Below are 15,285 nucleotides of genomic sequence, written 5' to 3' on the forward strand. Positions count from 1 at the left end.
GACCTCCCCCTGCCTACACATACACATTTGAGGCGAGTTTCGGTGGGATTTACGCAGCAATGCCCTCATGAACGGCTAATTTCAAGTTGACTCCCAGCAAGTCGCCTCGCTGTTACAGATTGCGAAGCCACATCAGGGAATCTGAAAGTGTCTGAAATACTGAAGAGCTACAGTTTATCTTTTCCCCAGCCGCTGACCCCCAGCCATCTCCACCGCCACAATGTCTCAGTACACTCTTAATTTAAAAAACAGTGCATCTGTTATGTTTTTGTTTGTCCTGTGTTATTTATTCCTTTCATACGTTTATTGCATTTTACATTTGAATCTTAACCTTAACCTTAACCTGTAAACTTTATCTTGAGTGTGAAAGAGTTTCTCGAGATTGTCAATAGAATTCAACTAAACATCTCTTTTGTGATTTTATGGCCTGCATTATATCTTGGGGCTCAACAGCTAAAGTTTAGTGAGCTATGTTAATGCTCTGTTTCCATCCTATGTCTGAGCAAGTAACAGGACTCAGTACATGAATCCTGCATTTCATCTGTCACACAGGTACAAACGTGATATCCATTGTCAACAAAAATGGAGGCAGCCATACAGAGTTTTGGATTTTTGACATAAAACTGAGATGCTCCGTGATCTGCTGTAACGTTATCCACTGGTGAAATGTAACCAGGTGCATTTATTAAAGTACTGCACTCTAGTACAATTTTGAGGTACTTGTATTTTACTTGAGTATTTCCATTTCATGCTACTTTATACCTCTACCCCACCACATTTCATGGGGGAAATATTGCACTTCTTCTCTACTACACTTATTTGACAGCTTTAGTTAAAATTTACTGTATTATTAATACAAATTATAAATCAACTAATAAATTATGACATATTTCTATAGGTTAAGCTACCCAGTAGTATGTAAACGATTAGGAATATATAAAGGAATGAAGTGTCTCTACCAGCTGCAGCATCAAAGTGATGAATACATGAATGCATCAGTAATTATAGTCCAATAACATGAATTATTTATTAATATTTTTAGTATTTTATTATTTATTTATTATTTTTTGTTGTTGGACTTTAATTACACACACACACACACACACACATATATACATACATATATAAATATATATGTATATATGTATCTGTATCTATATCTATATCTATATCTATTTAGATAGATAGATAGACAGATATGAGGTTTTGAAATGGGCCATAATGAGTACTTTAACTTTTGCTACATTAAGTATATTTTGATGCTAATATTTTGTACTTTAAGTAAGAATGCGGGACTTTTTCTTGTAACGAGGCATTTTGACTCTGTGGTATTGCTAGTGGTGGTAAGTATAAGCAATGAATAGTAATTCCACCACTGAGATTCTTCGTTCCTATTTTGCTGTGTTTTTCCTGTGAAACATTCAGGAAGTGTCGTGCAGTTCTATCACTGCACACCGACTACCGGTTGCCAAGTCCCGTTCCCATCCACACACAAAGAGACAGGCTCATCTGCATAGCACTGCAGTCATCTTGCTGCCTGGTTCGAGCACAACTTGGTCACTGCTCTTGTTAAGAATGAACGGAGTGACTGGGAATGACTGGATTAAGCCGTAAAGTTAGGAGCGATCTGTCACCGGAGTCAGCACCCTGTAAAATGACAAGGACTGAGAACTTTCCTCATCTAACAGCCATAAGGAAAGACCAGTGGCAGCCGTAGCCAGTTAGCTGGGCCAGTTGGGCTATGTCTATTTAATGCATCCAAGTTCTGCGGCTCTATTTCAGTCCAGCCAGCATTGTTAGACTGGGACCAGAATTGTTGACACAGTTGTGAATTCTCCCTTCCCCAGACTGTTTCATTCAGTTTGGAAGAAGAAATGCCGTTTCAGGTTGCCCCTTCATATTTAACTCAGCGGCCATGACCCAAATCTTCCCAACCTACCCACTTACATAACTTCAATCTTCTCCGTGTGACCTGCTTCCCTGGTGTATAGACACACACACATACACACACTCACACAGACACACACACAGACACACACACACACACACACACACACACACACACACACACACACACAAACACGCACACATATAGACACACAGAGCAAGCTTTCCTGCCCATGGCCTCAGCTCTGTCAGAATATCTCCTTCTGGCTTCTTTGACCTGCACCCTCCCTCATCTGCAGACAGACAGACACACACACACACACACACCCACGCACACACGCTGCGTACAAAGCAAGCCCATAGCTTTACCTTCACTGTCTCTATTGGTCTGTTAGCCTCCATATCTCAATCCTATATAAATTGATCGCTCTTTGATCACTCTTTGATCGCTTGCTGACACACACACACACACACACACACACACACACACACCCACACCCACACAGGGACCATATCAACACATACACACATGTTCTCACTCCCACACTCCTTTCTTTCCAATCACCCAGCACCTTCTTTAACACCCCACTTCTTTTTCTTTTCTTTCCTCTGCACCCCACAGCTTTTTTCCAAAATCTGGCTTTTTGTCACACATCACATTAGATCGCATTGCATTTTGTCAAAAAGTCATCCATGCCTATCACGGCGGGCTTATATAACTGTCTGCTTCAAGTTCAGGATGCTGCACCCTATGTTAAACCACAGCACCCACCTCACTTCATAACGACTGCGATGCTCAGTAAACCAGTTGTTTGATTGTTCGATCACATTTTTCTCTGCCACAACTCTTAATCTCCTGTATCTGAATGTTTCCCTGCAGAATCAGGATGCATCATGTTACCTGTGCTCATACAGTCGCTCATAATGATATGTATATATCAGTGTATACATGCAGGGATACACATTCACACAGTTTCACACAATTTGTGATTAATCACCCTGAATGCCAGCTAATTTTTGATTCATCAACTTCAACAAAATAATTTATTGAGCTATGTTGTGGCTGGGTGATATGAATAAAATGAATATCATCGCTGTCATAAGAAATTATTTTAGAATTGCTCTATCACTACTATAACACATGCAAAATCTCGTGTAAAATTATCAGGATGATGTTCATCACATTGAACTGCATGGTAGAATAAAGATTCTGTAATTTTCCACTGTTTCCAAATTAATTTCTGGTCTCGTTTTGTGTGAAAGTGTAATTAGCATTTGCTTTTTATAAATAACAGAACAACAAAATTGTGTGTCTTGATAAGTAGGTAGAATCATTTTATCACAGCAGGATTCTCTTTAAAGATGATAAACAACAATATTGAATTATTGCCCCCCTGAAATCTGTGTGTGTGTGTGTATTATGCAGACTTTAAAAAAGACTTTAAAAAACCATAGATACAAAGATGAACGGTCTATAAAAACTGCAATAAATCACATGAACTGCCTATGTTCTATTGGTGTGTTTCACTAAGACACTGGCAAGAAAAAACATGGACTCAAGGTGAGTGCATGTTGGCTCTATTTGTAAAGAAGCTGTTCCATACAGGAATGGGAAACATTTTTTTTTCTTCCCAAGACCGTTCAGTGTTTCCTCAGAAGGATAACAGTGAGCATTTATGGTGTATATAATTTTTGCTCGTGCTGGTGTAAAGGGACTGATGCAGAACTCCTCTCCAGTGTCCTTCCTATTCAGAGAGTCCTCTATTGTTTCAGTCACATTTCACACAAACTTGCACGTACACACGAGCACAAGATGCCTTTGACTGTGTGATCCATTAGTTACTGGGCAGGGATGGCATGGCCCCAGCCTGGCCCAATAAGCTCATTAATCAGGCAGGGCAAGGAGTGGGTGGGAGGAGGACACAGCAGCGAATCTCATTATCTTACTTCACAGCACCGCTAATCAGTACATTTATTGATGATGACCATCCCCATTCAGTGAGAGGAGCTTACTGTGTGGGTACCATGCAAGAACAAAGGTACATTTTTACCACAGTGCTGTGGCCTTCAAGAGCCAAATGCAGCCAGGGCAACCAGAAATCAGACACTTTGTTCTCCTCTTCCTCCTTGATGCCATCAAACTCCGTCCAAAACAACTCTGTACACTACATAATTCATAAAACAACATAACAGCTGTATTGGCACATTTTCACCCAAGTGCTGCCATTTAATGATGATTATATCTGATATCTTATATGAGTGATGTATTTTTATGATTGTAAAGCAATAAAACACGCATACTTGTGTTCTATGATACATGCAGCTCATTATTTAAGCGGTGCGTCTATTTATGCATGTAATATTCTGCAAACCAAGGGGGGGCAGCTTTAACGTTGGGCAGGGACACTTAATTTTCATCCTCATTACCAGGGGCCAGATCACAAACACACACTCTCACCAGCAGAATATTCGAGACTGCCTTACTTAAACCTTAAAAATTAAATAGAGAGTAATACTAATTGTGATTGTAAATAAGATTTTTCATTTTAGAACATTTTTCTTTCCATATAATTCCCCTTTTTTTTTTTTTAATTGATCCACAAACAATACTTAACAGTAAAAGAGAAATGTAGCCTTTCTCAGTTTCAGTGCAGTTAGAAATCCAAAAACCATTCAGTGAAAGGAATTAACCGCTGCCACGGCACATGAGCAAAATGTTAACACCAACAATTAATTCCAGCAATATTTGGAGGTGCAGTGTCAAAGCCCCACCTGGCATTTCTGAAAAAAACAAAAACAAAACATGAATGTTAAACAGTCATTCATACTCGCCTGTTTTTTTTTTCATTTTGCCACTCATCTTCGCTATCTCTCCACAGTTGTGGCGAAAGACGACAAGTGAAAGCATTAAATAGCTGCTGAGTTGCCTGGTTTTAGTGGTTGATGGTGGTAATTAGCCTTAAAGGACAGATTGTTATTCCAATCAGTTTAATAGACAATGGCTCGTGCGCCGTCCTCAATGACATTGCGGGCCGTATGTGGCCCCAGGGCTGCCAATTGCCCATCTCCTCTGTAAAATATGTTTGCTAATTTGAGCTAGCCAGTTAAATAGCCTGAGCTGAGAGCTTCAGATATTCTTTAATCGGATCTATATGTCATCACCACAAATGAGCTGTGGGACTGTCCCGAGTCTGTTCTTGCTCTGTGATACTGCGCTGATTCCTGGAGAAGAAATTTGCCCTGTAGCAGGAGGTCAAAGTGCAGTGTTGGCTCCAGAGCTTGCAGAGACCCGGCGTCTTGCTTGGTGACACTTGAGAGGGGCAGATGGCTGCTGACACTGGGGCTTGAACCCGGGCTTTCCGGTAGAGCAGTCTCCGCGCTCGCTGTACAAGCACACCCTTTCATGCTTGAACATGTGCGTCCACGCTGCCAGCTGTCTGGTGAAGACTTGGTTTTGTCTTTCTTGATGTCCAGCTGTCTTCTATAGGATCATGAGGTCACTGACGAGAGAGAGAGAGAGAGAGAGGCGCTGTGTAATATGTGATGAAAGGATTGCAAGGAAAAGGAAAAAAAATTCAGTCAGATGATAAATTTACAATTATCAAGTACAGACATTTTTCCTTAGTCTTTGTCCTGCTGAGTTTAACAACCAAGGACTTCAAATACAATGCAGTGAGGCAGTGCAGACATAAAAATGTGATACACAGCGGACTATACATACATATTGTATAAACATACTTTTATATAGATCCAGCATACAGCGTTGCGGTGTAGGAGGCAGTAATAGACAGACAGCACACTGTGTACATCACAGTGCACATGTATAAAAACACTAAATTACCGTGGATTCGAGTAGCATAGCATGCAGTATGTTTGCAGCTATACCATGTACCAGTGCACCATGAAGACTGTGCATCAGAATAAAATAAACAAGTAAACATCCTCTTGCGCCGTTCAGTAAAAGGATGCAAGTTCATGTCAGTCGGATGTCGTGTGAAATCTTTTATTATAGCCTCCACATCAGACTAATAATGTTTTAAATGACAGAACACAGGGCCAAAATGTGTCGTCCCTCCAAGTTATGTCAAATTAGACCAGTGATGTGTTAGATAATTACATTTTTAAAAAGTCCTTAAATGAGGTCTACAAGTGTATTTTTGTGATATTGGAATACAGTGTGAGGACTCGCCATCCCTCCAAAATCAAATTAACAGTGTCTGAGATCTTTTGGGATATGACGTTTGACAGACAGATGTGACAGACACATCCTGATCCATCACTCCACCCCCTCACACACACACACACACACACCTGATTCCATCGTGTTGGGGGCAATTAGGAGCTTTAGATACATCCCTGAAGCTGAAAAATGCCACTGTGTGCAAAGTCTGAAATGTACAGGGCTGTGCAGACATCGCAGTGTAGTGCACAAGTGTGTAAAAAAAAAAAAACTGCTTGGGTAATAACAAATAGTTTGGAAATAAACCATGACAGAAGTACGGAGGTGAGGTAGAGGTTAGCCAAGTTGGGACGGCTGGTTGACAGCTCCTGGGAAGAAACTGTGAGCTGACTGGTGGTGTCGGTCGTAATGGACCAGCATGACTTCCATAGGAAGGTTGTTGGAACAGGTGCTTGCCTTCATGTGCAGGGTTGATGGCGTCCGTCCCTGCCTTTTTGTCATTCAGTTTGTCGACGGACAGCCGCTGACAGCCAGTGACCCGCTAAGTAGAGCAGGCGACATGGTAGACCTTTCCGGAAGGAGCGGCGGGACGAGGCAGAGCTGCGCCAGCCTGTTATGGTATTCTATATTCCGGAGAGAGAAGGAGGAGGAGGAGATAGTGGTGGAGAAACAAAGCCAGTCTTCAGCAACGAGAACCAGGGAGAAGGAGCAGAGCGATTCCTCCCATCCCTCTGTCTTCTCCCCTCCTCCTCCCCAGTGGTATTAATTAGCAGCAGCAGATGAGTGGAGAGTGGGAGCCTGAAGGGAAAACAGGTTCATGTCAGGTTAGCCTACACTGTTACAGGCCTCTTCCCTCTTTCTGTTTCTATCTCTCTCTCCCATGCACATACACACACACACACACACACACACACACACACACACACACACACACACAAACAGTGGAGGTGTTAAGACTGTGGAGGTGTATTCAGACACAGTTTTCCTCATTATGACCAAAACTATGGATTTGTTGTGTGCTTCAATGTGCTTTTTTTTTTTTTTTGTTAACTCAAGTTTTTTTCTATTTCTTCTCTCCTCCTGTTTCCCCTCTCGCTCTCTTTTGCTTCTTACAGAATTCCATACGACACAACCTGTCCTTGAACAAGTGTTTTCTCAAAGTGCCTCGCTCCAAAGATGACCCTGGAAAAGTAAGTGTTGCGACCTTCATTTAATGTCTAGGGGAACACAGGGAGTAGCATAACAAGTTTACCCAAAACTGGAACCAAAACGGCACAAAAGGCGGCTGCAGTGCCTCGCAGTGAACAACATTTATTTACAGAAAATGATTAACGGAGATAAACCGACTGAAATTGCAGAAATAGAAGCAAATAAGGTGTAAGGGTCTCCAAGGCAAAATAATAAACAAAAAAACACCCACACTAACTGGAAAATTAAAAGCTCAACTGGTCTAACAAAGCAAACAGAAAAAAATACTAAGCTCCCTAACTAACAACAAAACACGACAAAAAGCTGGAGCAAAATAAATGGTAGAGAGCCCCTGCTAGTTTCCTTAACGTTACCAAGACTAGTTCAACAAGCCACTTTGCTAACTAGTCAGCAGACACAGTGGATGATCTAAACAGAGCTGTATCAAGGTGCTGTCAAAAACACAGATTCTCAAAAATAGCAACAAGCCCAGCAAAACAGCTGAGTGGCCAAATGGCAAGGAGCACTGGTTCTGGGGATTCAGCTGCAGCCCCACTGACAATCAAATGAAGTTCAGGTTCGGGTGATTCAAGCACTCAGAGAGGGTCGTGGCAGACCTGAAACACAGTGAGAGACAGAGAGACAGCTTCCTTCCAAAAGGAGGCCAGAGGAAAGTCAGCGGACGCAGCAGTAAGTATTTCCTGAACAACGTAATGCGACTGAAAAGCTCACCTTGAATTATGGCACGACGCATAATGAAAATGCAAGCCTATTTCAGCAAGCTTACAAATAAGGCTGAGGCGGCGGCGATTTACTTTTCACGTGTTCAGACGCCCTCACGCCGCATGTGCACATGCCCGTGCATAAGCGCACGCATAAACACAGATATTTTCACGTTCTCTTCCTCCGTCGCACACGCATGCACACACACAGTGTCTGCACTTAAAAGCAATTTCTAGCTCCATAGGCGGCTGTGCTGAATGCCTAATGCAGCTTTCTCTGTTTTCTGCTGCTCTTCCGATATTGATTCTGCCAAGTAATAATGTGGTACAGGGAGTAATGAATAATAAGTATATGTAGGTACACTGCCTCAGATGCGAGGCCGTTCACGCATCTGTTATGCTTTATTAGGCCCTGTTTCTCTCTCTCTCCCTCTCTCTCCCTCTCTCTCTCCCCTTCTCTTTTCTTTAACACACACACGCGTTCACAGTAGAGGAAGCTTTAGATATGTTGCATCACTGCTACTGCATGCTTTGGAAGCAGAGCTGCCGCCGCCACTTCAGCGGCGTCAATTTGATAACAGCCGTGTGTCAAGTCCTTGTTTGTGCTGAATCGAAGGAATCATGGGGGGAAAGTGCATAATTACAGTTGATCACCGAGGCTGGCCCTTACAAAATTCTTAATAAAAGCAAAAAATAAACAACATTTGAGCTATAACTCGGTGTAAAATGCTATCCACCATTTTGACAAACCAGCAAAGCAAAAGTTTTTCATTGAGTGCTCAAAACTCGTCTTTTGCCCATTTTGCAGGGAGGGTGTTTTTCCTGGCTGCTGGGATTTTGGAGCCATTGAAAAATGAATTAAGAGGGAAGCAAGTCTAAATAATTCAAACAAAATCCTTGGGTTTGAGTGGAGGCCCGTGGTCCACAAAGACACAAAGAGAGCCTGCTTCCCCCTGATTAGCCTGACTTGGACCTGACCAGCACCTTAATTCGCACCACGGATCGAAGTAATCGATACCTCGGCATGGGGGGAGGTCATCTGTGTAGAGAGAAGCTGAATACATGTTCTGTTTCAAGCCATGGAGAGAGGGGAGAAGCTAAATCATGCATGTGCTAACGTTAATTGGCTGTGTACTGTTCAGTGATGTGGGACTGAGAGACAGGGGGAGGAGTAGAAGGAAGGATGGAGCGGAGGAGAGAGAGCGGGGCGGGGGGATAGAGACGAGCTGTGTGTGTGTGTGCGTGTGTGCGTGTGTGTGTGTGTGTGTGTGTGTGTGTGTGCATATGCGTGGCCTAGATGAACCTCCTGAATTCTGTCTGCTGCTTTGGACCTCCTTAGGAGGGAAGAGGAAGAGTGAACAAGAAAAAAAAAGAGAGCAGAAGGAAATCAAGGACCTAAAAGTAATTGATTTCCTCTGCTCTCCTTCTATGTGTTTGTTTTGGAGGCTGCTGTGTTTTAACATTGTGTATCAAAAGGATTTCAGTGGATTTCATGGCAGGGGAAAGGAAGGGGGTGCCGGCTGGAAACTAAGCCTAGAGAAAATTGATTGGTTACAGAATTGGGAATAAAGATGGATACCTCGGTTTTTACTTGACGTGAGGGAGATCCTTCTATTGCACAGGAGATTTCAGTTTAGTGACACCTATTTCCCTCATTAGAAGGAATGAAGCAGCCGCGCAGGAAGCTAGCGCAGAGAAGGAGACTTAATTATAACATGCAGTGGATCGACAGAGAGAGATATTCTGGCATCAGAAACAGATGGAAATGATGTAAAGGAGTTGATGGATGTGACTGTGGCATGACAGATTTAAAATGCAATGAATAATATATGTGTTTATCTAAATTCTGCCGCATTTAGTGTAATAGCATGTGAAATAGTGCAACGATGTGACTGTGCAAAGGAATGTAGGGTGGTAAATAAAAAACAATAATGGTAACAGCACAGGTAGGTCATTAAGCATGGTAATCTACACGCGGTGCACGCTACACTCATATGGAATAAATTCACGGAAGACAGATAAAATAACACTCAAGTGTGACTGAAAAACTCAAGTGTGCAGTTAATGCCAATGGAAAAGCGCGGAGCAGAACAGCTTGATGATGTAGTTAAATTGTTTGTTGTCACGGTGGTTTCTGTCTCTGCAGGGCTCCTACTGGGCCATAGACACCAACCCTAAAGAGGACACAGTACCCAGCAGGCCGAAGAAGAGGCCACGCTCTGGAGAAAGGGTGAGTAACATACAGTATGGTTCCACTTCACTCCTCCATGAAGCTTATCCTTTATTTTAAGATTATTTTTTGGGCATTTCTGCTTTATTAGACAGTCACAGTGGAGAGAGAGAGAGAGAGAGGAAAGAGAGAGGGGGATGACATGGAGCAAAGGATCTGGGCCGGATTTGAACCCAGGCTGCTGTGGCTTAGCTTTAGTAAATGGTGTGTAAAATAGTTTATGGACCATACCAGTGATTTTCAATGTTTGGCCCATTTACCACAATTCACCCACATTTTACATCTCAACAAACCATTCAGTAAATCTTGCACAGGCATAAAAGATTTCACAGCGTATAATCAAAATCCTTTGATTTTCCAATTTGAATGTTTGGTTGAAACACCCACCTTATAATTTTGTGTTTCTGTGGCGAACAATGTCATCGCTGCTCATAAACCACAGAATTGATAATTGGCTGTGTAAAGCAAATGTTTCCTCGTGGACTATTTTCCGTGGCTGAGGGAATTTTTCACTCCGCTCGATTTCAGGTCATCAAAACACAACAGTGCTGCTGCTTTTAGGAAAACTAGCGTGGACGACTTTATTATGGCAATGGAAAACTGGTGTGAAGAAAGTTTGAAGTCTCTGAAAGTTCATTTCCATATCATAGGGGAATGAATGAAAACAAATGGCTGGATAAAAGGATTTTGAGTTCTACTATACGGCTGCTTGCTTTGGGAAAAGATTAGCAGAAACGTGTTGTTTATACATTTTCTATTTCTAAACAGGGAGGACGCAATTTTTGGAGAGAAACTTTGTTGGTGTGCTTGCCAAAAGTGTGAATTTAAGTGATTTTGAAACAAGTCCTCATCAAATTTAAAACTATTTTTCAAGGAGCAAAGCCACAGAACCTCCCACTAAGGTTCGAAGATGTTTAGATCTGGTCACTGGGGGTGTCGTGGAGTGTGTTTTGGTTCACCATAGGGTGCACCTGACCTGATCCTGTAAAATTGCCTCTTTCCTTGGTTGTTACATGACCATGCTGAGAACTTATTGATTGATGTTTTTTTTTTTTTTTTATCCTTGCACATATCATTAACAAGACAGCAAAACGTTACACTGGTAAAAGGAAAAACACACTAGCATTAGGAGGGATCAATATGTCTACAATGTGCCAGATGAGCCATAAAACCCCACAATATCACACAGTAGTAAAAACAAAAAACAAAAAACAACTACCGACCAGCTGTGAAAAACCAAGACTATTGCATTATTGTAAAGTGATGTAATGTTTTTGTGGTAAGAAGTGAAAATATGAGGTGCAAGAAGAGATGGTACTAGGAGGTCACAATCAAGTATTCCCTGACGCATCTCTGAGGAGTTGTTTGCAACATGAGAAGGTATTGAGTTTCATATGATGGGGCCTCGGTGAGACATAATAGCTCCGATGAGATTTTCAGCAGCTGGCAACAGACAATGTGGGCTGAAGGATTTCTCCAACCTGTCCAGCTGAAAGAAATCAGATAAAAACCATGCCTTGTATTACACTTTCTTGTTTGCTCAGGGTTCCAGGCTTTGTTCTGTTTGCGCTGGGTTATGTTTTTGTGTGAGTGTGTGTGTGTGTGTGAGTGTGTGTAAGAGACCTGGATATAACATGTTTCCAAACTACAACCTTGTCAGAAGCTTCGTGACGCTAATGATGTTGTCATTGCTGTTGGGACTTTCTCACAGAGGTCTTGGTTCGGTTTCTGCGATCATTTTTGAGGACGCGGTTTTGTTGAATTTAGCGACTGTCCTGCTAAGTGTGCGTCAGTCCCCTTTGGTGAGATTCAATTTGCAACCACTCCTCTTTACCGGTGCAGTTTGACTGTGTTTGGCCCATGTTGTCATGATTTTCCAGACCATTTCCCTTGCCAAATTAAACAGTTTGCAGTTTTTTTTCCCACTGTTTGGCCTGCAACTCAGTCAGTGGTGTTTGTTTTAAAAACTCACGACTGATATTTAAATCAATACTTTTACTGCTGGTACTACTTATAATAATGCTATCAAGAACAGTAATAATAAACTGTATTTAAATAGTACTTATTTAAAAATATCTCACATTTTACTGATATAAAAAGTGAATATAACAAGGAGTAATATATAATTCTGCCTCTGCAGCTGCTGCAATTATTGTGATTTAGATACTTAAAATGTCCTGTTTCCTGCCATGTTTGTTTAATTTTGGTGTATCTCCTTCAATTAACATGACTTAAAACTTACTTAAGGCAAATCATGTGCACCATTTAGAGGTAACATTCACCAGTGCTCCTCGACATAAGCTTAAATAATTGTTTTCGATCTTTGATGTTACAATTAGTGTTACAATCAGTGTGGCGTCGTTCTCCTGTGTTAATGTCAATATCATATACTTCATCATCATATATATCATATACACAAGTACTTTTTTTTTTTTTTGCTTCACCTCAAGCACAAAATAATATAAATAATGATAATATCAGCCTAGTTTGAGGAGAATATGTATGATGTAGCAGTGTTGAGTTGGCAGCATCTGATCAGAAAAACAAGAGATTGAAAAGAAAGGTTCTGTCCACCTGAGATTCTGCATGAATGTTGCTCTGAATAAGCTTCCAGTCTGTTGCCCTTTGCTATGCTGTGATGATGCCAGGATAGACCAGGGGGCCAGGAAGGGCGCCTTTGAAGCCAAGTGTAAAAAAAAAAAGACAAAAACTGCTTGACAGAGCAGGGGAATACTGCAGTAAACCAGATCCAGCACATAATAATGTAGGTTTAATGCCGTTAGTAAGTAAGTTAACGAACAGAGATTTGATTCTCTGTGGTGTTTTATGGATCGTAATCTCAATTAAAAAAATCTTATGCTTTCAAGTTTGTCTAGTGGCTCATGTTTAGATATTACTTCTGATCAGTGGTAGACGGCAGGTAAAAGCTACAGCAGATTTGCCGTGAGAACACAGAGGTAGGAATGCAAATTGGTTTTGGATACCATACATGTTTGCTGCTGGTGTTCAGCGATCAACGGAGCAAACACCGTGATGCATCCGAGGCCTTCCATCGCCTCCGTCTACCACTGCCTCTGTTGCTCCGTCCCCACCTCCCTCTGTTTATTACAGGGAGTCATCATAACGGGATGAGTGGATGTCTGTCTTCTTTTTTACCTGCATCTTCTCAGTGGAAATAAGTCTGGGCTTCTCACCTAGGGCTGAAAAATTAATCAAAGAGTTATCGAATTCACAATATTGCCGAATGTAATTTCCAAATCTCAGGAGCTGCAATTGATAAAGTTAAAATGAAAGACAGTTTAGCTTTATAAATGAGGTATTGTGCCAAGGCCTATAAACTGTACTCTCCTGACATAAGAAAATGGACTGCAGCAAAAAATCATTTTTTCACTAAAAATGAAAGTTGTGATGCAAAAATGTAATTCCCTTTGAAATTAGCAATCCTGCCACAATTGTAATCTGTCAAAATAATAGTTTTTTTTTTTTTTTTTTTTTCTTTACCATATCGTTAAACCCTAGGTGGAATGACAATCGGTAGATTTGTGAGTCACAAAGACACATGGTCGGTGGTTTACCTTTTCCTGTGTCAGTTTGTCCATTGCTCTCTATCTCATCATCCTGCATCTCTGTCGTTGTCCTTCTATCTCTTTATCGGTTTGTCGCTCCCTCTCTCTCTCTTTCCTCGCTCTCTGTCTCTGCCTATATCGCCGCCTTAGCGTTCCCCATCTCCAGGGAAACCAAGCAGGCGTGGAGCGGCAAAGTGCACAATCACAGGTGCTCATTGGAGGGAAAACAGAGAGGGGGAAAAAAAGAGAGATAGAGGCAAAATAAACAAAAGAAGAAACAGAGAAGAGAGACGGGAGAGGGAAGGGTGAAAGAAAGGATGCAGGAAGGAGAGAGACAAAGACATCAAGAGAGAGCAGAGAGGAAAAAGTCACAAGCTGCAATGGAAGAGTGAGAGAGTGAGAGAGAGAAAGAGAAAAAGCGAGAGAAGGGAGGAGGGAGAGTATTCTAGGCTTGCGTTCCAGTTAATTACCACATAAGGCCCCGGGGCTGCCGTTAGACATATTTTCTTCACCAACGATTTTTTTTTTATTACAAACATTAATTAATTCAGAGCCTTGTCATCTCGTCTTACATGGATGGGCCCTTCGACCCCTTTTCTTACGCCTCACTTACACCGCTGGCAGACACACTGTGGGCTGTCACATGGGCTAAGGAGAAACAGGGAGGTTTTAAGTGCTAAGATTTATGGCAGTGCTGCTGTCAGAAAAAGGTGGGCTAAATATGTCATACTGTTTCATTGGGGTTTTGTCGCACTCAGGCTACACTGTTAACGTCTTTTAAGTCTTCTGATGATAACGGCTGCACGCAAAGATTTGAAGTTGGCAGGGAGGCTAAACGTCGGCTGCATAAATGCATTGTATAAATGTGTAGACAGACAGTTTGCTACCTGCGTCGCAGGTGCCCTCAGCATAATCGCTCTCTTTCATTTTCTGTCTGCCTGTCTATCTGTCCGTCACCACTCAATTATCTCTAGCTATTCTTCTTTTTTCCCCCTTACTTCCACAATCCGTCCTCACTCCTCTCTTCACCTCTTCGTTGTCTTCTTTTTAAGTGCCTCCACCAGGAAACCAACAACCCCTTTCCCTGGGAGTTTATCATAAATTAAAGATTGCATTGTTACCAACCAATCCTCTTACTGTAAGCAGTTTGGGAAGGCAGGCAAGCTGTCTTGAACCCTGAAAGGAGTCAGAGGGGGGAAAATGCCGTCCTCATTTTTTTTTTTTTTTTTCTAGCATTCGTCAATTTAGCCCTCCATCAATCTTTGAATAGTTTCTCATATCCTCACTTGGTTAACCCTACTTTAGCTCTGTGTGAAGACAACAAAAAATGAACTGCATCTGAATACATTTTGTACATTTGAATAATGCATGAGGATGGCTTGATTTATCTTATCAAGTGCAAGTGATGTGTCCACTTTTCAGGCTGCTTAAGTGTTTGGCAAAGTTAAATAAAGTGCACCTCAACTAGTTCATACAGTTGGAGCCTTGGGCGTCCTGGCGAGTTTACATATT

At 41.7% G+C, this 15,285-nt stretch overlaps 1 protein-coding gene across 3 annotated transcripts in view; it reads left to right on the plus strand.

The window, feature by feature from the left end:
- The window catches only part of LOC115362626 (forkhead box protein J3-like), a 57,658-nt gene that overhangs the window by 18,428 nt on the left and 23,945 nt on the right, over positions 1-15,285 (plus strand). For all 3 annotated transcript variants that reach the window (XM_030056617.1, XM_030056619.1, XM_030056618.1), the window contains exons 4-5: positions 7,183-7,257; positions 10,124-10,207. In XM_030056617.1, coding sequence (XP_029912477.1) covers positions 7,183-7,257; positions 10,124-10,207 — 159 coding nt within the window. The remainder of the gene's footprint in view (positions 1-7,182; positions 7,258-10,123; positions 10,208-15,285) is intronic.

The sequence above is a fragment of the Myripristis murdjan genome, chromosome 7 (assembly GCF_902150065.1).
Source record: "Myripristis murdjan chromosome 7, fMyrMur1.1, whole genome shotgun sequence".
In the NCBI taxonomy this organism is placed as follows: domain Eukaryota; kingdom Metazoa; phylum Chordata; class Actinopteri; order Holocentriformes; family Holocentridae; genus Myripristis; species Myripristis murdjan.